Raw genomic sequence first — 25898 nt, 5'->3', positions numbered from 1 at the left:
AAAATAAATAGGATAGAAATGTACAAGTAAAATAAATAGAGGAATAAATATGTACAACCATATATCCATATATCCAGGTGCTGTGGGGAAGGGAAGGAGGTAAGATGGGGGGATGGAGAGGGGGACGAGGGGGAGAGGAATGAAGGGGCTCAGTCTGGGAAGGCCTCCTGGAGGAGGTGAGCTCTCAGCAGGGCCTTGAAGGGACAGCACTTCTCCTTGCCTCAGTTCCCTCATCTGTAAGATGGGGATGAAAGCTGTGAGCCCCCCGTGGGACCACCTGATCACCTTGTAACCTCCCCAGTGCTTAGAACAGTGCTTTGCACATAGGAAGCGCTCAATAAATGCCATCCAAAAAAAAAGGGGGGGGGGAGAGCCAACGTCGGGTCTGGGGGCGTCGACGGCCGGAGCCGAGACCCTTCCACGTCCCACCTCCACCGCCCACCCAGCGAGGTCCCCCGCTGCCTTGGAAGTGGGAGGGGCCGGCGCGGATCCGGTGATGGTGTTTGGGGATGGGGGGCTCTCCGGGCCCCCGCCGCCGTCTTGACCTTGCGGCCCCATTCCCTGCCAACACGTGCCGAGCCCCCGAGGGACTCTTATCCCGCTCTATCCGCCGAGGGCTTCCGCCGCAACGCACGGATGCCCAAGGCCGGGGCTAAGGCTGGGCGGGGAGCCAGGGCTCACCAAGTCGTACTCTTCAGGGTCGGCCGCCATGCCCCGCATGCCGTAGCGGTGGGCATCCTTGGACAGCCGATTAGCGAACTCTTCTGCCGTCCCCGTCTGGGACCCGTAAAAGACGATGATGTTCCGCCCCTGTGGGGGCAGACGGCCACGTCTTGGCGACCGGGAACCAGCGGAAGGGCAGGGGGAAGGAGAATTGGGGTGGGGAGGAAGAGGAGAAGGAGGGGACGAGGACCCCCTCTTCCCATCCCCGCTCCCACAACCCCAGCATTGCCAACCTGTGCTTCCCAAGCGCTTAGTACAGTGCTCTGCACACAGTAAGCGCTCAATAAATGCGATTGAATGAATGAATGAACTCGGCAGGGAGGGCACTGAAGCCTCAAGGGCCTCAGAAGGGCCTGGTCCCGGGGGGAACAGGAGATCTGAACGGGAAGGGATCAAAGGTCACGCTCAATTCCTCTTCTTCCCCCTGGATTCTTGGCTCCCTCGGCCCCTGGGGTGCGAATGGAAATGGAATGAGGGGCCGCGAAGGGAAGGAAGGTCCGGTGGGGCTCACCGTTTTCTTCATCTTCTCCACAAAGCTGTTCTCTTTGGCGGACGGGGTTCTAGAATACACAAACAAGAGCTCGCTGTCACCTTGGGGGTGCGGTCCATGCGACTCCTACGCTTCCGGGGCCTAAGGACACTCCGTTCCCTGACGGGCAAAATGGACCCTTCGCCTTCCCGGTGGGAGCGGAGGCCACCGGAGCCTTCCTGCTCCCGACCTCGGCTCCAACGGGCCCCGGGCGGACGTCAGAGAGGGACGCGGTGGGTATCGGGGGGAAGGTCAAGTCCTCTAGCTGGCTCCGCTCCCAGATTCCGGGCTCCCGGCTGGCTCGCCCGGGAAGGCCCCAAGAATGCCGCTCACCCTCTGGGAACGGGCACGGAGAATCCCCGGGGTAGAAGCCGCCCCCTTTCCCTCTACGCTCTCTCCCTGGAGGGGGGCGGCGGCAGCAGCCACAGGCGGACGTGGAAGCCGAAGGCCGCGGTCTCCCAAGGGGAACGGGAGCCAGAATTCCAGCCGGAATTTCCGTTGTCAAACTCCCATGGCCGCCCAGTGGGCGGCCTGGAGTCGGGAGACTGGACTGTAGCTACGGATCCGTGAAGATGGGATGGGGAAGGGCGGAAGCCGAACAGCTGCTCCCCAAATGCCACTCTGCCAGGGTGAGGGGCCTCAATTGGAGCTGGAGAGGGGCAGCTGCCGAGCAATCTGAAGGCCACCCACCCCCACCCAGCCGAGGGTGGAGACGGGGAATCCGTCCACACAGCGGGCCGTGGGGCCGGGGACGGACAGGGGAGAGTCGGGGGTGTTGGATGGTCCGGGCTGGGTCACTGAGGGGAGAGTCCGTGGGTTAGGGACCGGCCCACGGGTGCTGAGATCTCTCCTCCGGGCGGCCTCGGCCCCCCTCCAGGTCATCAGTGTGGGCAGGGATTGTCAATCAATCAATCAATCAATCGTATTTATTGAGCGCTTACTGTGTGCAGAGCACTGGACTAAGCGCTTGGGAAGTCCAAGCTGGCAACATAGAGAGACGGTCCCTACCCAACAGTGGGCTCACAGTCTAGAAGGGGGAGACAGAGAACCAAACCAAACATACTAACAAAATAAAATAAATAGAATAGATAGGTACATAATAAGAATAGATAAGCAAAATAAATAAATAAATAAATAAATAAATAGGGTAATAAATATGTACACTCTTGTCACTCTTCAGTGTGGTATTGTACTTTCCCAAGTGCTTAGTACAGTGCTCTGCACACAGTAAGCGCTTAACAAAGAAGCAGCGTGGCTCAGTGGAAAGAGCACGGGCTTTGGAGTCAGAGGTCAGGGGTTCAAATGACCTTCTGGCCTTCCCAGACTGAGCCCCTTCCTTCCTCTCCCCCTCGCCCCCCTCTCCATCCCCCCCATCTTGCCTCCTTCCCTTCCCCACAGCACCTGTATATATGGATATATGTTTGTACATAATTATTACTCTATTTATCTTGTACATATCTATTCTATTTATTTTATTAGTATGTTTGGTTTTGTTCTTTGTCTCCCCCTTCTAGACGGTGAGCCCGCTGTTGGGTAGGGACTGCCTCTATGTGTTGCCGACTTGTACTTCCCAAGCGCTTAGTACAGTGCTCTGCACACAGTAAGCGCTCAATAAATACGACTGATTGATTGATCAGCCGTCAAAACCGTCTGCCCACCAGGATTGGGGGACATTCCGTTCCCGATCTGCTGCGGCCCAGGGGTGGACATTCCCTTCCCCTTCCCGCTTTCCTTGTGGTCGGATCCGGGTGTGGCTGCCTAACCCCCAGGTGACAGAGACCCAGGCGCATTCGTTCATTATTGAGCGCTTACTGTGTGCAGAGCATTGTACTAAGCGCTTCGGAGACTACAGTATAACGCTGGCAGAGCATTCTTTTTATTACATTTCAAAAGCTGCCTGCCTTAATAATAACTGTGGTGTTTGTCAAGCATTTACTATGTGTCAGGCACTGTACTAAGCGCTGGGGAGGATACAAGGTGATCAGGTTGTCCCACGCGGGGCTCACGGTCTCCATCCCCATTTGACAGATGAGGGAACTGAGGCACAGAAGTGAAGTGACTTACCCAAGGCCACACAGCAGACAAGCGGCGGAGTCGGGACCGGAACCCAGAGCCACTCGGCACCCAGGCTATCGAGAAGCAGCGTGGCTCGGTGGCAACAGCCCGGGCTTGGGAGTCAGAGGTCGTGAGTTCTAATCCCGACTCCGCCACCTGTCTGCTGGGTGACCTTGGGCCAGTCACTTCACTTCTCTGGGCCTCAGTTCCCTCGTCCGTAAAATGGGAATTAAGACTGTGAGCCCCTGTGGGACAACTTGGTCACCTTGTATCCTCCCCAGCGCTTAGAACAGGGCTTTGCATATAGTAAGCGTTTAACAAATGCCATGATTATTATTATTATTACTACTCTTTTCCGGCCTCTTCACTCCCAAGACCCCTAAAACAATTCAACCATCTCCTCAGGATTGCTCTAAACACTGGACTCTCCAGTCTCCAGGGACAATTCAACCACCCCAGGGCTCCCCTCCTCACATTTTCCGTGCCCGCTTTAATCCTTAGGGACTTCAATATCCCGCACAGAGATGCTCCTGATGACCCTTCCGCTGCCGCCTGCCTTCTCTCACCCCTCAACTCCTACCGAGAGCTCCCCTCCTCCAGGAGGCCTTCCCAGACTGAGCCCATCCCACCTCCTTCCCCTCCCCACAGCCCCTGTATATGTTAGTACAGATTTATCACTCTATTTATTTTCCTTGTACAGATTTACTATGCTATTGATTTTCTTTTGTTAATATGTTTTGTTGCCTGTCTCCCCCTTCTAGACCGTGCGCCCGTCGTGGGGTAGGGGCCGTCTCTATATGTGGCCAATTCCCGAGCGCTTAGTCCAGTGCTCTGCACACAGTAAGCGCTCAATAAATACGACTGAATGAATGAATGAGGTCCGCTGCCCTCCCGCTCCCCCCGCCACCTTGTCCCCTCACCAGCCTGGACACACACTCGATATCGTCTCGGCCCTCCCCGACTCTGAAATCCCCCTCTTTGACCACGGCCTCCTCACTCGCCTCCTGACTTCCTCCCCGTAAATCTCTACGGTTCCCCCCCAGAGACCTCCGATCCCCGGACCCCCTCCAACCATCTCATCACGCCCCACTTGGCCTCCGTACCCAAACTACCCGCCCCTGATGACCCAACAGCCATCCTCAACATCACCCTCTCTACTGAACTCATCTCCCTCGCTCCCCTCTCCCTCCGTGGATCCCGTACCCCCGACCCCCGGGGCGCTGCTGCCGGAAATCTAAACACCAGGCCGACTCTGTCCGCTTCGAGTTTATCCGAGTTTATCCAATATCCTTTGGCCGAGCGTTGTCCTGTCCACCCTCTCCGCTGATTCCCCATGGCGGTTTTGTCTGTTTTGTATGTGTTTTTTTAAATGGTATTTAAGCATTCCCTATGTGCCTGACACTGTACTAAGTGCTGGGGTAGATGGAAGCTGATCAAGTCAGACAGAGTCCCTGTCCCTCACGGGGCTCAGTCTTAATTCCCATTTTACAGAAGAGGGGACTGAGGCACAGAGAAGTGACTTGCCCGAGGTCACACTGCAGACAAGTGGCAGGGCCGGGATTAGAACCCAGGTGCTTCTGATTCCCAGGCCTGGGCTTAATCTACCATCTCTCCCCCTTGCCCCCCTCCATCCCCCCCATCTTACCTCCTTCCCTTCCCTACAGCACCTGTATATATGTATATATATTTGTACATAGTTGTTACTCTATTTTACTTGTACATATCTATTCTATTTATTCTATTTTGTTAGTATGTTTGGTTTTGTTCTCTGTCTCCCCCTTTTAGACTGTAAGCCCACTGTTGGGTAGGGACTGTCTCTATATGTTGCCAACTTGTACTTCCCAAGTGCTTAGTACAGTGCTCTGCACACAGTAAGCGCTCAATAAATACGATTGATGATGATGATCCTTATCCTTTTGCCGACTCTGCCCGGCAAAACTATTTCTCTACCCTTACTGACAACTACGCCCATCGCCCTCGCCAGCTGTTCCAGACACTTAACTCCCTCTTCAAGCCCCCCGTCCCTCATCTACATCTCCAGGCCCGATCTCTCTCCAGCCTTGCATCTCCTCCTGCCTTCAAGAGATCTCTACTTGGACGTCCTCGCGTCACCTCAAACTGAACACGTTCAAAACCGAACTCCTTATCTTCCCACCCAAACCCTGGCCTCCCTTTGACTTTCCCATCTCCGTCTCACAAGATGTCTCTGTCTCACCATCCTTCCTGTCTCACAAGCCCAGAACTTTAGCGTCACCCCTGACTCCTGTCACTCGACACGCCCATTCAATCTGTCACCAAATCCTGTCGGTCCCCCCTTCACAACATCGCGAAAATCCGCCCTTTCCCCTCCATCCAAACTGTTACCACGTTAATCCAATCACTCGTCGTCTCCCGTCTGGAAAACTTCATCAGCCCAGCCTCCTGTCTCTCCCCACCCAGTCCATACTTCACTCTGTTGCTCGGATCATTTTTCCACAAAAACGTTCAGGATACATCATCCCCGCCTCCCCCCAAAAATTCCAGGGGTTGCCCATCCACCTCTGCATCAAATACAAACTCCTCACCATTGGCTTTAAAGCAGTCCATCACCTTGCCCCCTCCTTACCACACCTCGTTTCTCTCCTACAACCCAGCCCGCGCAACTTTGCTCCTCTAATGGCAACTTTTTCACTTTATTTCGATCTCACCTGTCTCACCGCCGACCCCTCGCCCACATCCTGCCTCTGGCTTGGAACGCCCTCCCTCCTCAAATCTGACAGACAATTCCTCTCCCCATCCCTCAAAGCCTTACCGAAGGCACATCTCCTCCAGGAGGCCTTCCCAGATTAAGCCCCGCTTTTCCTCATCTCCCACTCCCTCCTGAATCACCCTGACTGGCTCCCTTCGCTCTTCCCCCCTCCCAGCCCCACACCACTTATGTCCATATCTGCAATTTTATTTATTTGCATTGGTGTCCGTCACCTCACCTCCCCGCAACTGTAATCTCACCGTGGGCAGGGAATGTCACTGTTTATTGTTGTATTGTACTTTCCCAAGCGCTTCGTACAGCGCTCTGCACACAGTAAGCGCTCAAAAAATGCGACTGAATGAACTAATGAGTCAGAGGGCGTTGGATGGCCTGGGGTGGATTCCCGGGGGAAGAGCCAGGGAGGGAAAGGGGAAGAGTTAGGGGGGTTTGGATGATCCTGGGGATGAAGAGGGGAAAGTTGGGGGGTATTCCTCCTTCCCGGCTCCCAACTCCTCTCTCCCCCTGACCCCTGACCCCAAAAAGCTGGGCTGACCCTCTTCCACCCCAACTAACCTCGGTTCCCACAGAGGCCCTGGACCCTTCATTCATTCAGCTGTATTTATTGAGCGCTTACTGTGTGCAGAGCACCGTCCTGAGCGCTTGGGAAGCCCAAGTTGGCAACATATAGGGACGGTCCGTACCCAACAGCGGGCTCACAGGCTAGAACCCCTTCTCCCATTCAGGGCCACGCCAGTCCCAAGTGGGGAGGGTGGCCCACCGGCCAACGGAGCACCGTGCGGGGAAGGGGGCGTGGACAGGGCCAGTCTCGGGGGAACTGCCGTTACCCCACCAGCCCCGTGTCCGCGAGCCGCTGGAGCTGACCCTGGAGGGGTCCCGGGGCAAGGATGGGGCTGGGAGAGGGAAGAACCCCTGCGGGACGGCCGTGGAAACCCGCCGCCTTTTTGCTAGGTCGCCCGCTCACTGGGGAAGAGACCGGCACCCATCCAGACTGCCCGGCGGGCCCAGGGCTCAAGGGTCCGGTGTGGGCCCGTCCTGAGGGAGGGGACCACCAAGTCGGGAGTGGAGACGGCCGGAGCCACGATGGGCAGCCCCGAGCCCCCGGTGTCGGGCAGGCTGGTCCGCTAGCGGGCGAGCGCTGAGACGGGGCTCTGCCCCCCCGGGGAGCGGGACGGCAGCCCCACCCGCCCTGCCGGCCGAGGGCCCGCTTCCTCTGGGACTGCAGGCGCCGGGCAGCGGCTCGGAGCTCCCACAGCTGTTTGAGCTTTAGGGACCGACCGGATCTCGAGCTTAATAACAAACAGTCGTCGCCCACGCTCGTCCCCCCGCTCCCGGCCGGAGGATCCCGATGCCAGCGCCGCCCGGGGCGGGGAAGGCGCCGCCCCTGAACCAGCGGCACCCAAGGGTGGCACCCAAAGAGATGGATGCCAACCTGTCCCTTGCCCACTTTCCGGGCATGAGGCGGGCAGGCCGAGGGACACCTCGCTTCCCGTGGCCCCGGCCATCCTTCTCGGCGACCCCTCTCTGTCCAGCCAACTCCGGCACAGCTTCCCCACGGTCAGCCTAGGCTTCCCACGGTGGGCAGGGGCGGGTGGCCGCCTCTTCCCACCAGTCTGGACAGGCGGGAAGCAGGAAGGGCCCCCCATCCTGCTTCCCACCAGTCCGGACAGGCGGGAAGCAGGAAGGGCCCCCCATCCTGCTTCCCACCAGTCCGGACAGGCGGGAAGCAGGAAGGGCCCCCCATCCCGCTCCACGGCGGACGGCTGACCGCCCCGGCGCGGTGGGAACGACCCCCGGGGTGCACCTGCTCAGCGGCCACCGGGTCTGGAGCCGTGAGGGGCCGGGGGGCTCCCCCCAACCCATTCCCCACAAGACGGACCCTCCGGCCCCAGCCGGCGCACATCCCCGGGCACCCTGAGGGGCACCCGCTTGGCCCCCACGGCCTGGCACCACTGACCTCCCCTCGGCGGGCGGCTCGTCGCGGGGGGCCGAGGACACACACCCCATGGCGTCACCGGTGCGCCCCGGCGGAGGGGCCTCCTGGGCCCCGGGCCCGAACGGGGGCTGCCGGGGGTCGGCGGGGGGATCCGGCAGTGCCTCCGGGCCCTTCCATTCCTCCCGGCCCGGCCAGGGGAGGGTGCCACGGGATGCGGGCCCGGGCTCGGTCGCCAAGCCACCGCTCCGACCTCCGCGAGGCTGGGACAGCTCCAACATCTGGCAGCTCCGGCGGAGAGGAGTCGGGACAGGCGAACAAAACCTCCCATGATTCCCGGCAGCCCCCCTCCTCCGGCGCCGTCCAGATGGAACAAGAGAGGGAGAAAACGCTCCCTTCCCCCAGCCCCGTAGCCCCTGGCAACGGTGTCCCGCTCCCCCCCCCCCGCCCACCCTTTCCCAATTTTTTTGCAGGGAAACCGTAGAGGTTGAACAAAGCTCTTCCAGACGAGGGGCGGAGGCTCGGGGTTGCTATGGCGCTGCTCTCCCGTCCCCTGGAGCGGGCACGAAGCTCAGCTCTGCTTGCCGGCCCCCTGCGTGGGCACGGGAGAGGAGGGCACCCCCGTGGGATGGGAAACTAGCGGGCGGCCTGCTTGTGGTCCCCCACCCCAGCCAGGCCAGTGTTGCCCTCTGGAAGCGGGCCGGGAACTCCCGAGGGGGGTCTCCCCGGGCCCACTTCTGGGAAAAGGCCCTTGGCCAAATCCCATCGGCCGGGCCGGGCCTGATCCCGCGGGTCTGAGCTGCCCGGTTTGTGCCCCGGGAGTCGGGGCGGGAGGATGGATGCAATCAGAGAGCCCGTCCTGGGTGCCCGCAAGCCGACCCCTAGCCTGGAAGCTCATCGTGGGCAGGGAATGTTTCCGTCTCCTGCTCTTTTTGTCCTCTCTCTAGCACCTAGTACAGTGCTCTGCACACAGTAAGCGCTCAATAAATACATCTGATAAACTGACCCACTCCTTCCCAGCGGGACAAGAGGTCTTTCTTGGCCCAACCCTGCCCTCTGCCCTTTGGTTTTTTTCATTGAGCGCTTACTATTTGCCAGGCACCAGACTAAATGCTGGGGTAGATATGGGCACGGTCCCTGCCCACATCATCATCATCATCAATCGTATTTATTGAGCGCTTACTATGTGCAGAGCACTGTACTAAGCGCTTGGGAAGTACAAATTGGCAACATATAGAGGCGGTCCCTACCCAACAGTGGGCTCACAGTCTAAAAGGGGGAGACTAGAGAACAAAACCAAACATACTAACAAAATAAAATCTTAATCCCCGTTTTACAGAGGAGGGCAGGCAGGCCCAGACCAATTCGGGCCGAGTCCCACGGCGGGACCGGGAGCTCTGAAGACCCCGGCCAGGCGCTCAGCCGGCCTCTCCCCCCTTTCTTCTCCCGCCGGTCGCTGCCCCGTCCGCCCCACGTCCCCGCTTAGAGCCGAGCCACTTAGACGGGCAATCAATCAATCAATCAATCAATCGTATTTACTGAGAGCTTACTGTGTGCAGAGCACTGGACTAAGCGCTTGGGAAGTCCAAGTGGGCAACATCTAGAGCTGGTCCCTACCCAACAGCGGGCTCACAGTCTAGAAAGGGGAGACAGAGAACAAAACCAAACATATGAACAAAATAAAATAAATAGAAGAGTAAATATGGATGGGTAAAAGAAATAAATTCATTCATTCATTCATTCCCTCGTATTTATTGAGCGCTTGCTGTGTGCACAGCACTGGACTAAGCGCTTGGGAAGTCCAAGTGGGCAACATCTAGAGCCGGTCCCTACCCAACAGTGGGCTCACAGTCTAGAAGGGGGAGACGGACCACATAACTAAACATACGAACACAATAAAATAAATTGAAGAGTAAATACGGACAGACTGCACATAGTAAGCGCTTAATAAATGCCGTTATTATTATTAAAGAAATTCATTCATTCATTCAATCAATCGTATTTATTGAGCGCTTACGACGTCTAGACTGTGAGCCCACTGTTGGGTAGGGACCGTCTCTAGATGTTGCCAACCTGTGCTTCCCAAGCGCCTAGTACAGTGCTCTGCACGCAGTAAGCGCTCAATAAATACGTCTGATTGAAAGAAATTCATTCAATCAATCGTATTTATTGAGCGCTTACGACTTGTAGACTGTGAGCCCACTGTTGGGGAGGGAGGGTGCCCTGCAGCCCAGCCAGGGCTAGGGGAAGCTACACCCTGGATTTTGCCAAGCAACATCATCATCATCAATCGTATTTATTGAGCGCTTACTACGTGCGGAGCACTGTACTAAGCGCTTGGGAACAGGGTTGGCCAGGGTTCGTTCGTTCGTTGGCCCAGGGAGTGGCGGGCGGCCCGGGGAACGGCACGCCGACCCGCTCTCCGAGTTGCCCGTGGCCCGCCACGCCGGCCGGCCCGGGGCAAAGCTGGGGCGTGGGGGGAGGAGATCTCCACCCCCCCCCTACACTGACCCTCGGGCTGGGCACGGGGGCCAACCAGTATGGTTTGACCTCCCGCCAGGGGCCGTGATGGGAGGGACTGGGAGAGGACCGCAGGCGGCGTGTGATTTGCCCACGGAAAGAACAAAGGGAGTGACCTGCTTCTCTTATCAGTCCCAGAGTCCAGGGAAAGGGGCGAAGGTCGGGGGGAACTGCCCGGACCAGACCCCGCTGGAGTTCATCTTTTAAGGGTGGGGGCACCGGTTTTCCTGTGGGGAAAACAGCCCCCTCCTCTCCTCCGCTGCCGCAATTTCCCAGAACCCCTCGGAGCCGAACCCGGAGGTTGACCGGCTTTCCATCGGAGTGGCCGGGGCGTGGGGCGGGACGGGCCGGGATGGCTTCCAAGAGGCCCGGAGCTCCTGGTCTTCCTGTCCTTTCAGAAGCTCCCGGGTCTGGCCGGGTGCCCGGCTGAGCTTAAAAGACGGTTTCACCCCCCCACGTCGCGCCCCGGCTGGAAACCAAATTTGCGGGGGAGGCAGCCGCCCCATCACCTCCTGGGGGTGGTCAGCACACCGCCAGTGGGTGAGGGCCAGGGGGGATTCCCAGGCCGGGGTTCGCCCACCGGCGAGGAAGGGTCAGGAGGCTCCCCGTTTCCAGGCCCGGGTTTCGGGGGCGACCAAGGGGAATCGCAACGGTTTCTGGGAGATGAGCCGGGAGCGGACAGTCGGCATCTCCGGGCTCGCCCCGCTTTCCCGCGGAGACCTTCCGGTCTCCGATTCCGCGGGAATCCGTGTCGGCGGGGGATGAGGAGCAGACACGAAGCAGCGTGGCTCAGTGGAAAAGAGCCCGGGCTTTGGAGTCAGAGGACATGGGTTCACATCCCAGCTCTGCCACTTGTCAGCTGTGTGACTCCGGGCAAGTCACTTCACTTCTCTGGGCCTCAGTTCCCTCATCTGGAAAATGGGGATGAAGACGGTGAGCCCCATGAGGGTCAACCTGATCACCTTGTATCCCCACCCCCGGCGCTTAGAACAGTGCTTTGCACATAGTAAGCGCTTAATAAATGCCATTATTATTATTATTATTATGAGGATGGCTCGAATAAAGGATGCCCAGACTCTGCCTGAGCTTGGTGACCCTCCCGATCACGGCGGAGCCGAAAGGGCACTCAGCTGGGAATTGGGAAGCAGCGTGGCTCAGTGGAAAGAGCCCGGGCTTTGGAGGCAGAGGTCACGGGTTCAAATCCCGGCTCCGCCACTTGTCAGCTGGGTGACTTTGGGCAAGTCACTTCACTTCTCTGGGCCTCAGTTCCCTCATCTGTAAAATGGGAGCCCCACGTGGGACAACCTGATCACCTTGTATCCCCCTCAGCGCTTAGAACAGTGCTTTGCACATAGTAAGCGCTTAATAAATGCCATCATTATCATTAATTGGGACGCCCGAGTCCTGATCCCGGCTCTGCCCCCAGCCAAGTCGCTCCCGTCTCTGGGCCTTGGTTTCCCCACCTGTAAAATGGGGGTTCTATCCCCTGCCTCTCTCCCTGCCTGCCAGGGATGAGGTGGGGATCAAATGGGAAGTCACGTAACGGGGGCTTGGAAAAATCGAAGCGCGGTAAAACTAAAGACAGGGTATTATCACCAATCTCTTCTCCCTCTACGGGCCCATCATTCCGCCATAATTCCAACCGTCCTTGACCCTTCTCAAATCCCTCTTTTCTTCCCTTCGCCTTCCTGTTCATTAATCCATCACGAGTCTCCCGCCTGAGTGCGTCCACATCTATTTTCCCAACTGCCCGTCTCCCGTGGCAATGGAATCCCCGTGCTCTCCCGCGGGATGGTGGAGATGGGTCTCCTTGGGTTTGTTCCGAGCCCGCCCCGGGGCTCTGGGATTTAGCGGGAATGGCGCATCTGCGTTCAACCCGTCCACCCGCTTTCTGGTTTTATGCCTTGCGGCCCTGTCCTATTTCCGCCCGTGTCCCGGCAGCCCCCGCATCCTGGCCTTTTCCATTTTTCCAATGACGCCCTGGGGAAGTGGGAAGGTTTTTATCTTTATCGTACTTGTTAAGCGCATCCCAAGTGTCAGGCACTGTACTAAGCGCTGGGGTAGCTACAAAGTAATCGGGTTGGGCACGGTCCCAGTCCCACAAGGGGCTCGCAGTCTAGCGTGGCTCAGTGGAAAGAGCCTGGGCATTGGAGTCAGAGGTCGTGGGTTCAAATTCCGGCTCCGCCAACTGTCAGCTGTGTGACTTTGGGCAAGTCACTTCACTTCTCTGGGCCTCAGTTCCCTCATCTGGAAAATGGGGATGAAGACTGTGAGCCCCCCGTGGGACAATCTGATCACCTTGTAACCCCTCAGTGCTTAGAACAGTGCTTTGCACATAGTAAGCGCTTAATAAATGCTTTCATTATTATTATTATTATTATTAATCCCCACAGGTAAAGACGACTGAGGCCCAGGGAAGTGAAGTGACTTGCCCGAGGTCACTTCAGGCAAGAGGTGCTGCTGGGATTAGAACTCAGGTCCTTCCGACGTTGGGACCCAGCCTCTGGCCACCAGGCCCGGGTGACCGGGAACCGTTGGAGATGGCTAGTCAGGACAGGTTGGGGAGAAAGAAAGTTGGCCGGGTCTGGCGCTTAGTACAGTGCTCTGCACACAGTAAGCGCTCAATAAATACGATTGATTGATTGATTGATGCGGGGGGGGTGATGTTTTGAAATGACGGGTAACGGCGATTTGAGGAACGCACTGGAATTGCCTCCTGCCCTCCCTTCTCCGGCCAGGACACTCCCTTGTAAAATCAGAGCAGCACCAAGAAGGGGGACTTTCTCCCTCCCCGAGACTGTGCGGGGGCCGGAGGGAGGGGAGAGGGGGGCTCGCCGTGGGCCCGGGTCAGCCAGAGGAGCAGCGTGGCACAGGGGAAAGAGCGCGGGCTTTGGAGTCACAGGTCGTGGGTTCAAATCCCGGCTCCGCCCACCGGCAGCTGTGTGACTGTGGGCAAGTCACTTCACTTCTCCCGGCCTCAGTTCCCTCATCTGGAAAATGGGGACTAATGTGGGCCCCCCCGCGGGCCAACCTGATCATCATCATCATCATCATCAGTCGTATTTATTGAGCGCTTACTATGTGCAGAGCACTGTACTAAGCGCTTGGGAAGTACAAATTGGCAACATATAGAGACAGTCCCTACCCAACAGCGGGCTCACAGGCTAAAAGGGGAAGACAGAGAACAAAACCAAACATACTAACAAAATAAAATAAATAGAATAGACATATACAAGTAAAATAAATAAATAGAGTAATAAATATGTACAAACATATATCCATATATACAGGTGCTGTGGGGAAGGGAAGGAGGTAAGACGGGGGGATGGAGAGGGGGGCGAGGGGGAGAGGAAAGAAGGGGCTCAGTCTGGGAAGGCCTCCTGGAGGAGGTGAGCTCTCAGTAGGGCCTTGAAGGGAGGAAGAGAGCTAGCTTGGCGGATGAGCAGAGGGAGGGCATTCCAGGCCCGGGGGATGACGTGGGCCGGGGGTCGATGGCGGGACAGGCGAGAACTGATCACCTTGTAACCTCCCAAGCGCTTGGAACAGTGCTTTGCACATAGTAAGCGCTTAACAAATGCCATCATTATTATTATTATTTGCACATAGTAAGCGCTTAACAAATACCATCATCATCACCCACCTCAGAAGGCCCAAATCTGGAATCTTGGACCGCCCCCCCTCCGTCTCCCTACTGTCCCCAGGGAGACGACCGTCTGCCTCCTGAAGCCCGCTGAAGGGATGGTGATCCCATGGGTTTGCATTAGAGCTGCAAGGCCATGGCAGGTAACATCAATCCCGTTTCCAGTTGAGTATTAAAGCCTTTTTTCTGGTCAGTGGGAGGGCCCTACTAGTTGGGGATGGGTGAGGAAGGGGAGAGGAGGAAAGCAAAGATAAAGCTGGAGCCCCTCCCTCCTCCTTGCTGACTTAAGCAGACCTCTGTTTGTACAGATTTACTGCTCTATTTATTTTACTTATACACATTTACTATTCCATTTAGTTTATTCTGTTAATATGTTTTGTTTCGTTGTCTGTCCCCCCCACCCCCGTCTGGACTGTGAGCCCGCTATTGGGTAGGGGCCGCCTCTAGATGTTGCCAACTTGGACTTCCCAAGCGCTTAGTCCAGTGCTCTGCCCGCAGGAAGCGCTCAATAAATACGACTGAATGAACGAATCCCACAATGCGAACCTGCCCCGGGCTGCAGCCGGGAGGCCATCTGCAGACTGGAAGCTCGTCGGGGGCAGGGGTCGTGGCTGTGACTCTACTGGGGGCTGCCCGGCGCTTGCCATAGTGGGCAACCCATCGATTGACTGATGCCCCGCCGCCCCAGGGACGAGCGACAGCGCGAATTTACGTGCGTCGGGGACGCCCCCGGTTCCAGACCGAGCCGGGCCGCCGCGCCCTCATCATGGGGGGTGGACTTACACCGCACTGATCTTGGTGAACTCCGGGATCTCCTCCTTCTTCTTGTTGTAGAAGAGCCAGTAGGTCAGGAGCCCCACGATGAGGGAGAAGAGGAACACGTCCGTCAGGCTGAACAGCGACGACGACGCTTCCTCGGCCAGGGCCTCGGGCCCGGCGGGCGCGGCGGAGTCCCCCATGCTGCGTGGCAAAGCTGAGGGGAGAGGAAGACACAGGCCGGGGGTCAAGCAGAGGTGGGAAGAGCGGGTGGGCTTGTGCCCGGGAAGGAGGCAGCCCCTCCGACCTCCCTCGCAGCTCCCGAGGGCGTTGGGGAAGGCGGGCGGTGCGGCCCGGTGGGACAGCGGGAGCGCCAGGGACCAGGACGTGGTCCCAGCTCTCTGGGCCTCGGTTTCCCCCTCCGGAAAATGGGGAGAGGATGCCCGCTCCCTCTCCCTCTAATAATAATAATGGCTATGTGCAAAGCCCTGTTCTAAGCGCTGGGGAGGTTACAAGGTGATCAGGTTGTCCCGCGGGGGGGGCTCGCAGTCTTCATCCCCATTTGACGGATGAGGTCACTGGGGCCCAGAGAAGTGAAGTGACTTGCCCAAAGTCACCCAGCTGACAATTGGCGGAGCCGGGATTCGAACCCATGACCTCTGACTCCAAAGCCCTGGCTCTTTCCGCTGAGCCACGCTGCTTCTCTAATAAATGCTCGAGAACCGAAGGGGCCGGGGACGACGTCTGTCCTCGTGATCCGGCAAGTCCTGGCACGCTCGGGACGGAGGGAGACCCTGGTACGGAGGAGGGCGGGGACGGCCCTCCCCTTGACCGCCGCGGGGTCCCAAGCCCCATCTACATCCCCCAACCCTACAGAGGGTATTTTGGGGGGGCATCTCCAAAAACCAGAGGGGAAGGGAGAGAGGCAGATCTCCAAACAAAACAATAAGACAGACAATCCGGAAATCATTCCCACTGGCCCCCGTTTTGGACTCAGGACCCTAAAATTTCCTTCATTTTAGGTGGGAGAGACGGGGGGGATCTCTCCCCAGACGAGGGGCAAAGGGGAGGGGGCCAGGATGTCTCAGGATCACGGCACTCAGCTGATGCTGCTACCCTGGGCCTTCCTGGATCTGATCAAGACTGTGGGCTCATCAATCAATCAATCAATCAATCGTATTTACTGAGCGCTTACTGTGTGCAGAGCACTGTACTAAGCGCTTGGGAAGTCCTAGTTGGCAACATCTACAGACGGTCCCTACCCAACAGTGGGCTCACAGTCTAGAAGAAGTCGTGGGCAGGAATGTGTCTGTTTGGTGTTCGATCGTCCTCTCCCAAGCGCTTAGTACTATGCTTTGTGCACGGCTAGCGCTCAATAAATATGACTGAATGAATGACTGGAGATCCCACTTCCAGTCGCCGTCCCAGTCCGGCTTTCTGTATGTGAAGAAACTGAGGCCCGGGACAAGGACGTATATGAGAAATCCAGGGGCAGGACTAGAACCCACATTCATTCATCAATCAATCAATCGTATTTATTGAGCGCTTACTGTGTGCAGAGCACTGTACTACGCGCTTGGGAAGTACAAGTTGGCAACATATAGAGACGGTCCCTACCCAACAGTGGGCATATATATATATATATATATATATATACATATATATATACATACATATATATATATGTATATATATATATATACACACACATATGAACATATATATGTGTGTATATATACACACATATATTATTATAATCATATAATCAATAATTACATATTTATATATAAACAATTACATTTATAATTTATATATAAATACACATATATGATATATAAACACATAAATATATAATTTATATATGAATAATTAAATTTATAATTTATATATATATATATATATACAAAGCCCCCGTCGACAGGGTGGGAGTGTGTGTGCACACACACATTATTATAATTCATTCATTCAATCGTATTTATTGAGCACGCGCGTGTGTGTGTGTGTGTGTGTGTGTGTGTGTATAGATATACTGATTCATTCAATCGTATTTATTGAGCGCTTACTGTGTGCAGAGCACTGTACTAAGCGCTTGGGAAGTACAAGTTGGCAACATATAGAGACGGTCCCTACCCAACAGTGGGCTCATATATATATGAACATATATATATATATGTGTGTGTGTATACATACACATATATTATAATCATATAATCAATAATTATATATTTATATATAAACAATCACATTTATAATATATATATATACACATATATGGTATATAAACACATAAATATATAATTTACATATGAATAATTATATCTATAATGTATATATAAACACACATATATGGTATATAAACACATAAATATATAATTTATATATGAATAATTAAATTTATAATTTATATATATATATATATAAACACACCTAAAGCCCCCGTCGACAGGGTGGGAGTGTGTGTGCATATTCATTCATTCAATCGTATTTATTGAGTGCGCGCGCGCGTGTGTGTGTGTGTGTGTGTGTGTGTGTGTGTGTAGATATATTAATTCATTCAATCGTATTTATTGAGCGCTTCATTCAGTCGTATTTACTGAGCGCTTACTGTGTGCAGAGCACGGTACTAAGTGCTTATTACAGCCAAGGTGACGAGTGCCACATCTTGGGAACTGTCACTGCAAGTGAAAACAGCTTAACACAATTCACCGAACTTACACGTCATCTTCTCTCTTCCAGACCCACCTGAGGGTGGGAATGTCAAGGAGTGGCGGTGACTAAATAGGGGGTAATGGGTAAATAATGTCGGTATTTGTTAAGCGCTTACTATGTGCAAAGCACTGTTCTAAGCGCTGGGGGGAACACAAGGAAATGAGGTTGTCCCACGTGGGGCTCACAGTCTTAATCCCCATTTTACTGATGAGGGAACTGAGGCACAGAGAAGTGAAGTGACTTGCCCAAGGTCACACAGCAGACATGTGGGGGAGGTGGGATTCGAACCCATGACCTCTGCCTCCCAAGCCCGCGCTCTTTCCATTGAGCCACCCTGCTTCTCTAATAATAATTATGGTATTTGTGAAGCGCTTACTATGTGCCAAGCACTGTTCTAAGCGCTGGGGGAGATACAAGGAAATCAGGTTGTCCCACGCGGGGCTCACAGTCTTAATCCCCATTTTACAGAGGAGGGAACTGACTTGCCCAGAGTCGCACAGATGACAAGTGGCGGAGACGGGATTCGAACCCACGACCTCTGACTCCCAAGCCCGGGCTCTTTCCACTGAGCCACGCTGCTTCAGTGGCTCAGTCAAGGGGCCGGGTAATCCACAAATGGATAAATATCCAAGTCATCAAGAGGTGGCTATTACACTCTGTTTTGCCTCAACACTTGGATGGAATATTGTTAGGGAACTGGGGGGTGCTCACCCGAAAACGGGAGGCCGTGCGGATACAAATACCTACAAAGTCACACAACTGCCGTGGAGTTGTGTGAACCTTCACATAATTACGGTCCTGAAGTGCTCACGCTGTGCCCCAAGTACTGTTCTAAGCGCCGGCGAAGATATGGGTTAATCGGGCTGGACCCCGGCCCCATCCCACGCGGTCTCCGTTCCCGTTTTACGGATGAGGGCCCTGAGGCTCAGAGAAGTGAAGCAGGAGCAGAGGGGCGGCGTGGCTCAGTGGAAAGGGCCCGGGCTTTGGAGTCGGAGGTCACGGGTTCAAATTCCGACTCCGCCACATGTCTGCTGGGTGACCGTGGGCGAGTCACTTCACTTCTCGGAGCCTCAGTTACCTCACCTGCAAAATGGGGGTGATGACTGTGAGCCCCACGCAGGACAACCTGATCACCTTGTATCCCCCCAGCGCTTAGAACAGTGCTTTGCACATAGTAAGCGCTTAATAAATGCCATCATTATTATTATTATTATTATTAAGCGCTCGTGAGGCCAAGGGCATGCAAGCAAGGGTGGCAGAGCCGGGATTAGGACTCAAATCCTCCGACTCCCAAGCCTGTGCTCTATAATAATAATAATAATGGCATTTGCTAAGCGCTTACTACTTACTAAGTAACTACTAAGTAACTACTAAGTACTAAGCTTACTACTTACTACTAAGCAGCGTGGCTCAGTGGAAAGAGCCCGGGCTTTGGAGTCAGAGGTCATGGGTTCAAATCCCGGCTCCGCCAGTTGTCAGCTGGGTGACTTTGGGCAAGTCACTTCGCTTCTCTGTGCCTCAGTTACCTCATCTGTAAAATGGGGATTAAGACTGTGAGCCCCCCGTGGGACAACCTGATCACCTTGTATCCACCCCAGCGCTTAGAACAGTGCTTTGCACATAGTAAGCGCTTAATAAATGTCATTATAAAAAAAAAAAAGAGGCCTTCCCAGATTAAGCCCCTGCTTTCCTTTTCTCCCACTCCCTACGGCGTCCCCCTGACTCGCTCCCCTGGTTCTTCGCAGCCCCACACCGCTTACGTCCACATCCGTCATTTATTTATTCGTATCGCTACCCATCGCCCTGCCGTCAGCTCGTTGAGGGCAGGGAATGTGTCCGTTTAGTCATTCAATAGTATTTATTGAGCGCTTACTGTGTGCAGAGCACTGGACTAAGCGCTTGGGAAGTCCAAGTTGGCAACATATAGAGACGGTCCCGACCCAACAGCGGGCACACAGTCTAGCAGATGTCGTCTTGGTAAAAAGTAGGTCGTATAAACTCTTGACTGTAAACTCCTTCTGGGCAGGGAATTTGTCCTCCAACTCCGTTGTAATGTACTCTCCCAAACGCTTAGTACAGTACTCTGCACAGAGGAAGTAGCTCAAAAACTACTGATTCCATCTTGGTGCAATAATTCAGCAGCGCTAGGAAAAAAGAGGCAGTGTGTCCAAGTGGCTAGATCACACACTAGGGAGTCAGAAGGACCTGGGCTCTAATCCCAGCTCCGCCACTTGTTGGCTGTGTGACCTTGGACAAGTCATTTCACTTCTCTGGGCCTCAGTTACCTCACCCGGAAAATGGGGACTGAGACGGTGAGCCCCAGGTGGGACGCAGACTGTGTTCAACCTGATGAGCTTGTTGTTGTCTGGTCCTCTCCCCAGCGCTTAGCACAGCGCTCTGCACGTGGTAAGCGCTCGATTCGTTCGTTCATTCATTCAATCGTATTTACTGAGCGCTTACGGTGTGCAGAGCACTGGACTAAGCGCTTGGGAAATCCAAGTTGGCAACATCTAGAGACGGTCCCAACCCAACAGCGGGCACACAGTCTAGCAGATGCCGTCTTGGTAAAAAGTAGGTCATGGATTATAAACTCTTGACTGTAAACTCCTTCTGGGCAGGGAATTTGTCCTCCAACTCCGTTGTAATGTACTCTCCCAAACGCTTAGTACAGTACTCTGCACAGAGGAAGTAGCTCAAAAACTACTGATTCCATCTTGGTGCAACAATTCAGCAGCGCTAGGAAAAAAGAGGCAGTGTCTCCAAGTGGCTAGATCACACACTAGGGAGTCAGAAGGACCTGGGCTCTAATCCCAGCTCCGCCACTTGTTGGCTGTGTGACCTTGGACAAGTCATTTCACTTCTCTGGGCCTCAGTTACCTCACCCGGAAAATGGGGACTGAGACGGTGAGCCCCAGGTGGGACGCAGACTGTGTTCAACCTGATGAGCTTGTTGTTGTCTGGTCCTCTCCCCAGCGCTTAGCACAGCGCTCTGCACGTGGTAAGCGCTCGATTCGTTCGTTCATTCATTCAATCGTATTTACTGAGCGCTTACGGTGCGCAGAGCACTGGACTAAGCGCTTGGGAAATCCAAGTTGGCAACATCTAGAGACGGTCCCAACCCAACAGCGGGCACACAGTCTAGCAGATGCCGTCTTGGTAAAAAGTAGGTCATGGATTATAAACTCTTGACTGTAAACTCCTTCTGGGCAGGGAATTTGTCCTCCAACTCCGTTGTAATGTACTCTCCCAAACGCTTAGTACAGTACTCTGCACAGAGGAAGTAGCTCAAAAACTACTGATTCCATCTTGGTGCAATAATTCAGCAGCGCTAGGAAAAAAGAGGCAGTGTGTCCAAGTGGCTAGATCACACACTAGGGAGTCAGAAGGACCTGGGCTCTAATCCCAGCTCCGCCACTTGTTGGCTGTGTGACCTTGGACAAGTCATTTCACTTCTCTGGGCCTCAGTTACCTCACCCGGAAAATGGGGACTGAGACGGTGAGCCCCAGGTGGGACGCAGACTGTGTTCAACCTGATGAGCTTGTTGTTGTCTGGTCCTCTCCCCAGCGCTTAGCACAGCGCTCTGCACGTGGTAAGCGCTCGATTCGTACGTTCATTCATTCAATCGTATTTACTGAGCGCTTACGGTGCGCAGAGCACTGGACTAAGCGCTTGGGAAGTCCAAGATGGCAACATCTAGAGACGGTCCCTACCCAACAGTGGGCTCGCGGTCTATTAATACAACTGGATGAATGAATGAATGAGGGCCGGCGGACTTCCCGGATGGGAAGGGAGGCATTCCCAAATCTTTCCGTTCTCGCCCGGCCGCTGACTTCCCCCTGACTCTGGGCCAGCTGGGCCGGCTCTCCCGCTCCGGGGGTGACTCAGCGGAGCAGTTGGGCAGGAAGCAGCCCCGACGGGAACCCGTCTGGGAATCCCCGGTTCCGGCTCCCGGCCCCCTCCATCCCGGCTCCGGAGCTCCACGCCATCCCAACTCCGCCGCTTGTCAGCCGTGTGACTCCGGGCGAGTCACTTCACATCCTGGCTCCACCACATGTCTGCTGCGTGACCTTGGGCAAGTCACTTAACTTCTCTGGGCCTCAGTTCCCTCATCTGTAAAATGGGGATGAAGACTGTGAGCCCCACGTGGGACGACTTGATCACCTTGTATCCCCCTGCAGCGCTTAGAACAGTGCTCTGCACATAGTAAGCGCTTAACAAATGCCAATTATTATTATTCCCTGGGCCTCAGTGACCTCATCTGTAAAATGGGGATAAGACTGTGAGCCCCCCGTGGGACCACCTGATCACCTTGTATCCTCCCCGGTGCTTAGAACGGTGCTTTGCACATAGTAAGCGCTTCACAAATGCCATTATCATTATTATTATTATTATTATTATTATTATTATTATTATTACCCCGGTGCTTAGAACAGTGCTTGTCACATAGTAAGCGCTTAACAAGTACCGGAGTTATTTTTTTTAATCTTAAGTCTCCCAAAAGCAAGTGAATGGCCCATGCCGGGCTGACTGGAAGCAGCGTGGCTCAGTGGAAAGAGCCCGGGCTTGGGAGTCAGAGGTCGCGGGTTCGAATCCGGCTCCGCCACTTGTCAGCTGGGTGACTTTGGGCAACTCACTTCATTTCGCTGAGCCTCAGTTCCCTCATCTGGAAAATGGGGATGGAGACCGTGAGCCCCCCGTGGGACAACCTGATCACCTTGTATCCTCCCCAGTGCTTAGAACAGTCTTTGCACATAGTCAGCGCTTAATAAATGCTATCATTGTTATTATTATAAGTGGCGGAGCCGGGATTTGAACCCCTGACCTCTGACTCCCAAGCCCGGGCTCTTTCCACTGAGCCACGCTGCTTCTCTAATTCCCACAGACGATTCCTCTCCCCACTTTCAATGCCTTATCGAGGGCCCATCTCCTCCGGGAGGCCTTCCCTGACTAAGCCCCCGCTTTCTTCTTCCCCCACTCCCTTCTGCGGCGCCCTGACTCGCTCCCTTCATTCATCCCCCCGGTCCCAGCCCCACACCGCTTATGTCCCCATCATCATCAATCGTATTTATTGAGCGCTTACTATGTGCAGAGCACTGTACTAAGCGCTTGGGAAGTACAAATTGGCAACATAGAGAGACAGTCCCTTCCCAACAGTGGGCTCACAGTCTAAAAGAGTGGGCTCACAGTCTGAAAGATAATAATTTTGGTATTTGTTAAGCACTTACTATGTGCAAAGCACTGTTCTAAGTGCTGGGGAGGATACAAGGTGATCAGGTTGTCCCATGTGGGGCTCACAATCTTAATCCCCATTTTACAGATGAGGGAACTGAGGCACAGAGAAGTTTAGTGACTTGCCCAAAGTCACACAGCTAAGTGGCGGAGCCGGGATTTGAACCCATGACCTCTGACTCCAGAGCCCATACTCTTTTCACTGAGCCACGCTCCCCATCTGCCACTTATGAGGTGACTCGCCCAAAGTCACCCAGCTGACAAGTGGCACAGCCGGGATTCGAACCCATGACCTCTGACTCCCAAGCCCGGCCTCTTTCCAGTGAGCCGCGCTGCTTCTCGTGTCATGGGTTCGAGTTCCGGCTCCGCCGCTTGTCTGCTGCGTGATCTTGGGCGCGTCACTTTTCTGTGCCTCAGTTTCCCCGTCTGTAAAATGAGGATTGAGACTACGAGCCCTGCGTGGGACGGGGACTGTGTCCAACCTGACTTGCTCTGTATCACTTAGTACGGGGCCTGGCACGTTGTAAATGCTCCACAGATACCACAATTATTATTACTGTCATCATTAGTATTATTAATGTTGTTAGTTGTACTAGAACCGCTGCTGCAATGGCTTAGCTTTATTTAATTATCATTATTATTTATTTATTTATTGATAATAATAATAATAATAATAATAATAATGATGGCATTTGTTAAGCGCTTACTTTGTGCAAAGCACTGTTCGAAGCGCTGGGGGGATACAAGATGATCAGGTTGTCCCACACCGGGGTTCACAGTCTTAATCCCCATTTTACAGATGAGGGAACTGAGGCTGAGAGAAGTGAAGTGACTTGCCCAAGGTCACATAGCAGACATGTGGCGGAGCCGGGATTCGAACCCATGACCACTGACTCCAAAGCCCACGCTCTTTCCACTGAGCCATGCTGCTGCTTCTTTATTTTACTTGTACATATCTATTCTATTTATTTTATTTTGTTGGTATGTTTGGTTTTGTTCTCCGTCTCCCCCTTTTAGACGGTGAGCCCACTGTTGGGTAGGGACTGTCTCTATATGTTGCCAACTTGGACTTCCCAAGCGCTTAGTACAGTGCTTTGCACATAGTAAGCGCTTAACGGATGCCATCATCATTATTATTATTATTATCTGAGCCTCAATTACCTCATCTGTAAAATGGGGATGAAGACTGTGAGCCCCACGTGGGACAACTTGATCACCTTGTATCCCCCCCAGCGCTTAGAACAGTGCTCTGCACATAGTAAGCGCTTAACAAAGGCCATCATTATTATTATTAGTACAGCGCTCTGCACACAGTAAGCGCTCAATAAATACGATTGATTGATTTCTATTCACGTCCGCCGTCCCCCGTCTAGACCGTATGCTCGTTGAGGGCAGGGAATGAGCCCATTTTTTGTTGTCCCGTCCTCTCCCAAGAGCTCGTATGGCGCGCTTGCACGCAGTAAGCGCCCGACAAACGCGTCCGAATGAATGCGTTCCGCCGGCCCCCAAATCCTTTCGACTTTTTAAAAATCATTCCCAGAAGGAGCGGTGCGGTCTAGTGGGAAGAGCGGAGGCCTGGGAGCCGGAGGACCTGGGTTCCAATCCCGGTCCTGCCAGCTGCCGGCCGTGTGACCTCGGGCAAGACAACCTCGCTTCTCCGGGCCTCAGTTTCCGTAAAATGGGGATTCGATGCCGGTTTCCCGCCCGCTTAGGCCGTGAGCCCCGTCTGTGTCCCGCCTGATTAGCTTGTACCCGACGCAGTGCTTAGAACAGTACTGGACAGATAGTAAGCGCTCAAATCCGATGATAATAAAATCCGCCCCTTCTCCCACCATCCAAACCACACCCCCGCTTGGCCCAACACTTGTCGTATCCCGAATCTATTTATTTATTTTATTTGTACATATTTATTCTATTTATTTTATTTATTTGTTAATATGTTTTGTTCTCTGTCTCCCCCTTCTAGAGCGTGAGCCCGCTGCTGAATAGGAACCGTCTATATGCTGCCAGCTTGGACTTCCCAAGCGCTTAGTACAGTGCTCTGCACACAGTAAGCGCTCAATAAATACGACTGAATGAACGAATCGACTACTGCGTCAGCCTCTCGGCAGAGTCGCAGAGTGCCTAGCCTCTCCCTTCTCCGGTCCGAACTCCGTTCTTGGTTTTTTGGGGGGTATTTGTTAGGCGCTTACTACGTGCCAGGCACCGTTCTGAGCGCTGGGGGAGATACAAGGTAATTAAGATGGACACAGCCCCTGTCCCAAGTGGGGCTCACAGTCTTCACCCCCCGTTTTACAGATGAGGTCACTGAGGCCCGGAAGAAGTGAAGGGACCTGCCCATTGTCACGCAGCAGACGAGTGGCGGAGCCGGGATTAGAACCCAGGCCCGTGCACTATCCACTAAGCAACACTGTTTCATCTTTCTTGGTTCTTGGACTCAATCGCTTCAACTACCACCTCTATGCAGGTGATTTCCAAACGGCCCTCCTCTCCTTCTCTGCAATCTCGCATTTCCTCCCGCCTTCTGGACACTTCTCCGAGCACTTCCCAGCGACACCTCCAACTTAACAGGTCCGAAACAGAACTCCTCACCTCCCCACCCAAACCCTGTCCTCCCCTGACTTTCCCGGAGATAACAGCCGCAACCCTGCCGTCTCACAAACCTGTGACCTTGGTATTATCCCATCTCATCTCTTTCCAACAACCAGCGCGTTCAATCTGTCATGAGATCCTGTCAGTTCTACCTTCACAACAGCTCGAGAATCCACCCTTTCCTCTCCGTCCAAACTGCTACCAAGGAGATCCGGTCACATCGTATCCTGCCTTGACTCCGGCATCACCAACCTCCCGGCATCATGTTTTTCCCAATCCGGTACTTCTTCACTCTGCTGCTTGGATGGTATTTTTTCTGAAAAACCATCCGGTCCACCTCCCCACCTCTTCCTCAACAACCTCCGACGACCACCCATCCACCTCTGCATCACACAGACATCACGTTTTTCCTAATCCGGTACTTCTTCACTCCGCTGCTTGGATGGTATTTTTTCTGAAAAACCA

The 25898-nt window shown here is 54.3% G+C and overlaps 1 protein-coding gene across 3 annotated transcripts in view; it reads right to left on the bottom strand.

The window, feature by feature from the left end:
• The window catches only part of LOC119939405 (NADPH--cytochrome P450 reductase), a 58979-nt gene that overhangs the window by 6913 nt on the left and 26168 nt on the right, over positions 1-25898 (bottom strand). For 2 of the 3 annotated variants that reach the window (XM_038759415.1, XM_038759414.1), the window contains exons 3-5: positions 14930-15119; positions 1235-1283; positions 682-810 (exon numbers count right to left, since the gene is read on the bottom strand). In XM_038759415.1, coding sequence (XP_038615343.1) covers positions 682-810; positions 1235-1283; positions 14930-15105 — 354 coding nt within the window. In that variant the 5' untranslated portion in view covers positions 15106-15119. Of the gene's footprint in view, positions 1-681; positions 811-1234; positions 1284-8010; positions 8288-14929; positions 15120-25898 lie in introns of those variants that run through there. The other variant, XM_038759413.1, reaches the window with a different exon arrangement.

This window comes from Tachyglossus aculeatus, chromosome 17 (genome assembly GCF_015852505.1).
Source record: "Tachyglossus aculeatus isolate mTacAcu1 chromosome 17, mTacAcu1.pri, whole genome shotgun sequence".
In the NCBI taxonomy this organism is placed as follows: domain Eukaryota; kingdom Metazoa; phylum Chordata; class Mammalia; order Monotremata; family Tachyglossidae; genus Tachyglossus; species Tachyglossus aculeatus.
Note: the sequence above shows the minus strand (reverse complement) of the source record. Positions and strands in the feature narration are given on the sequence as shown.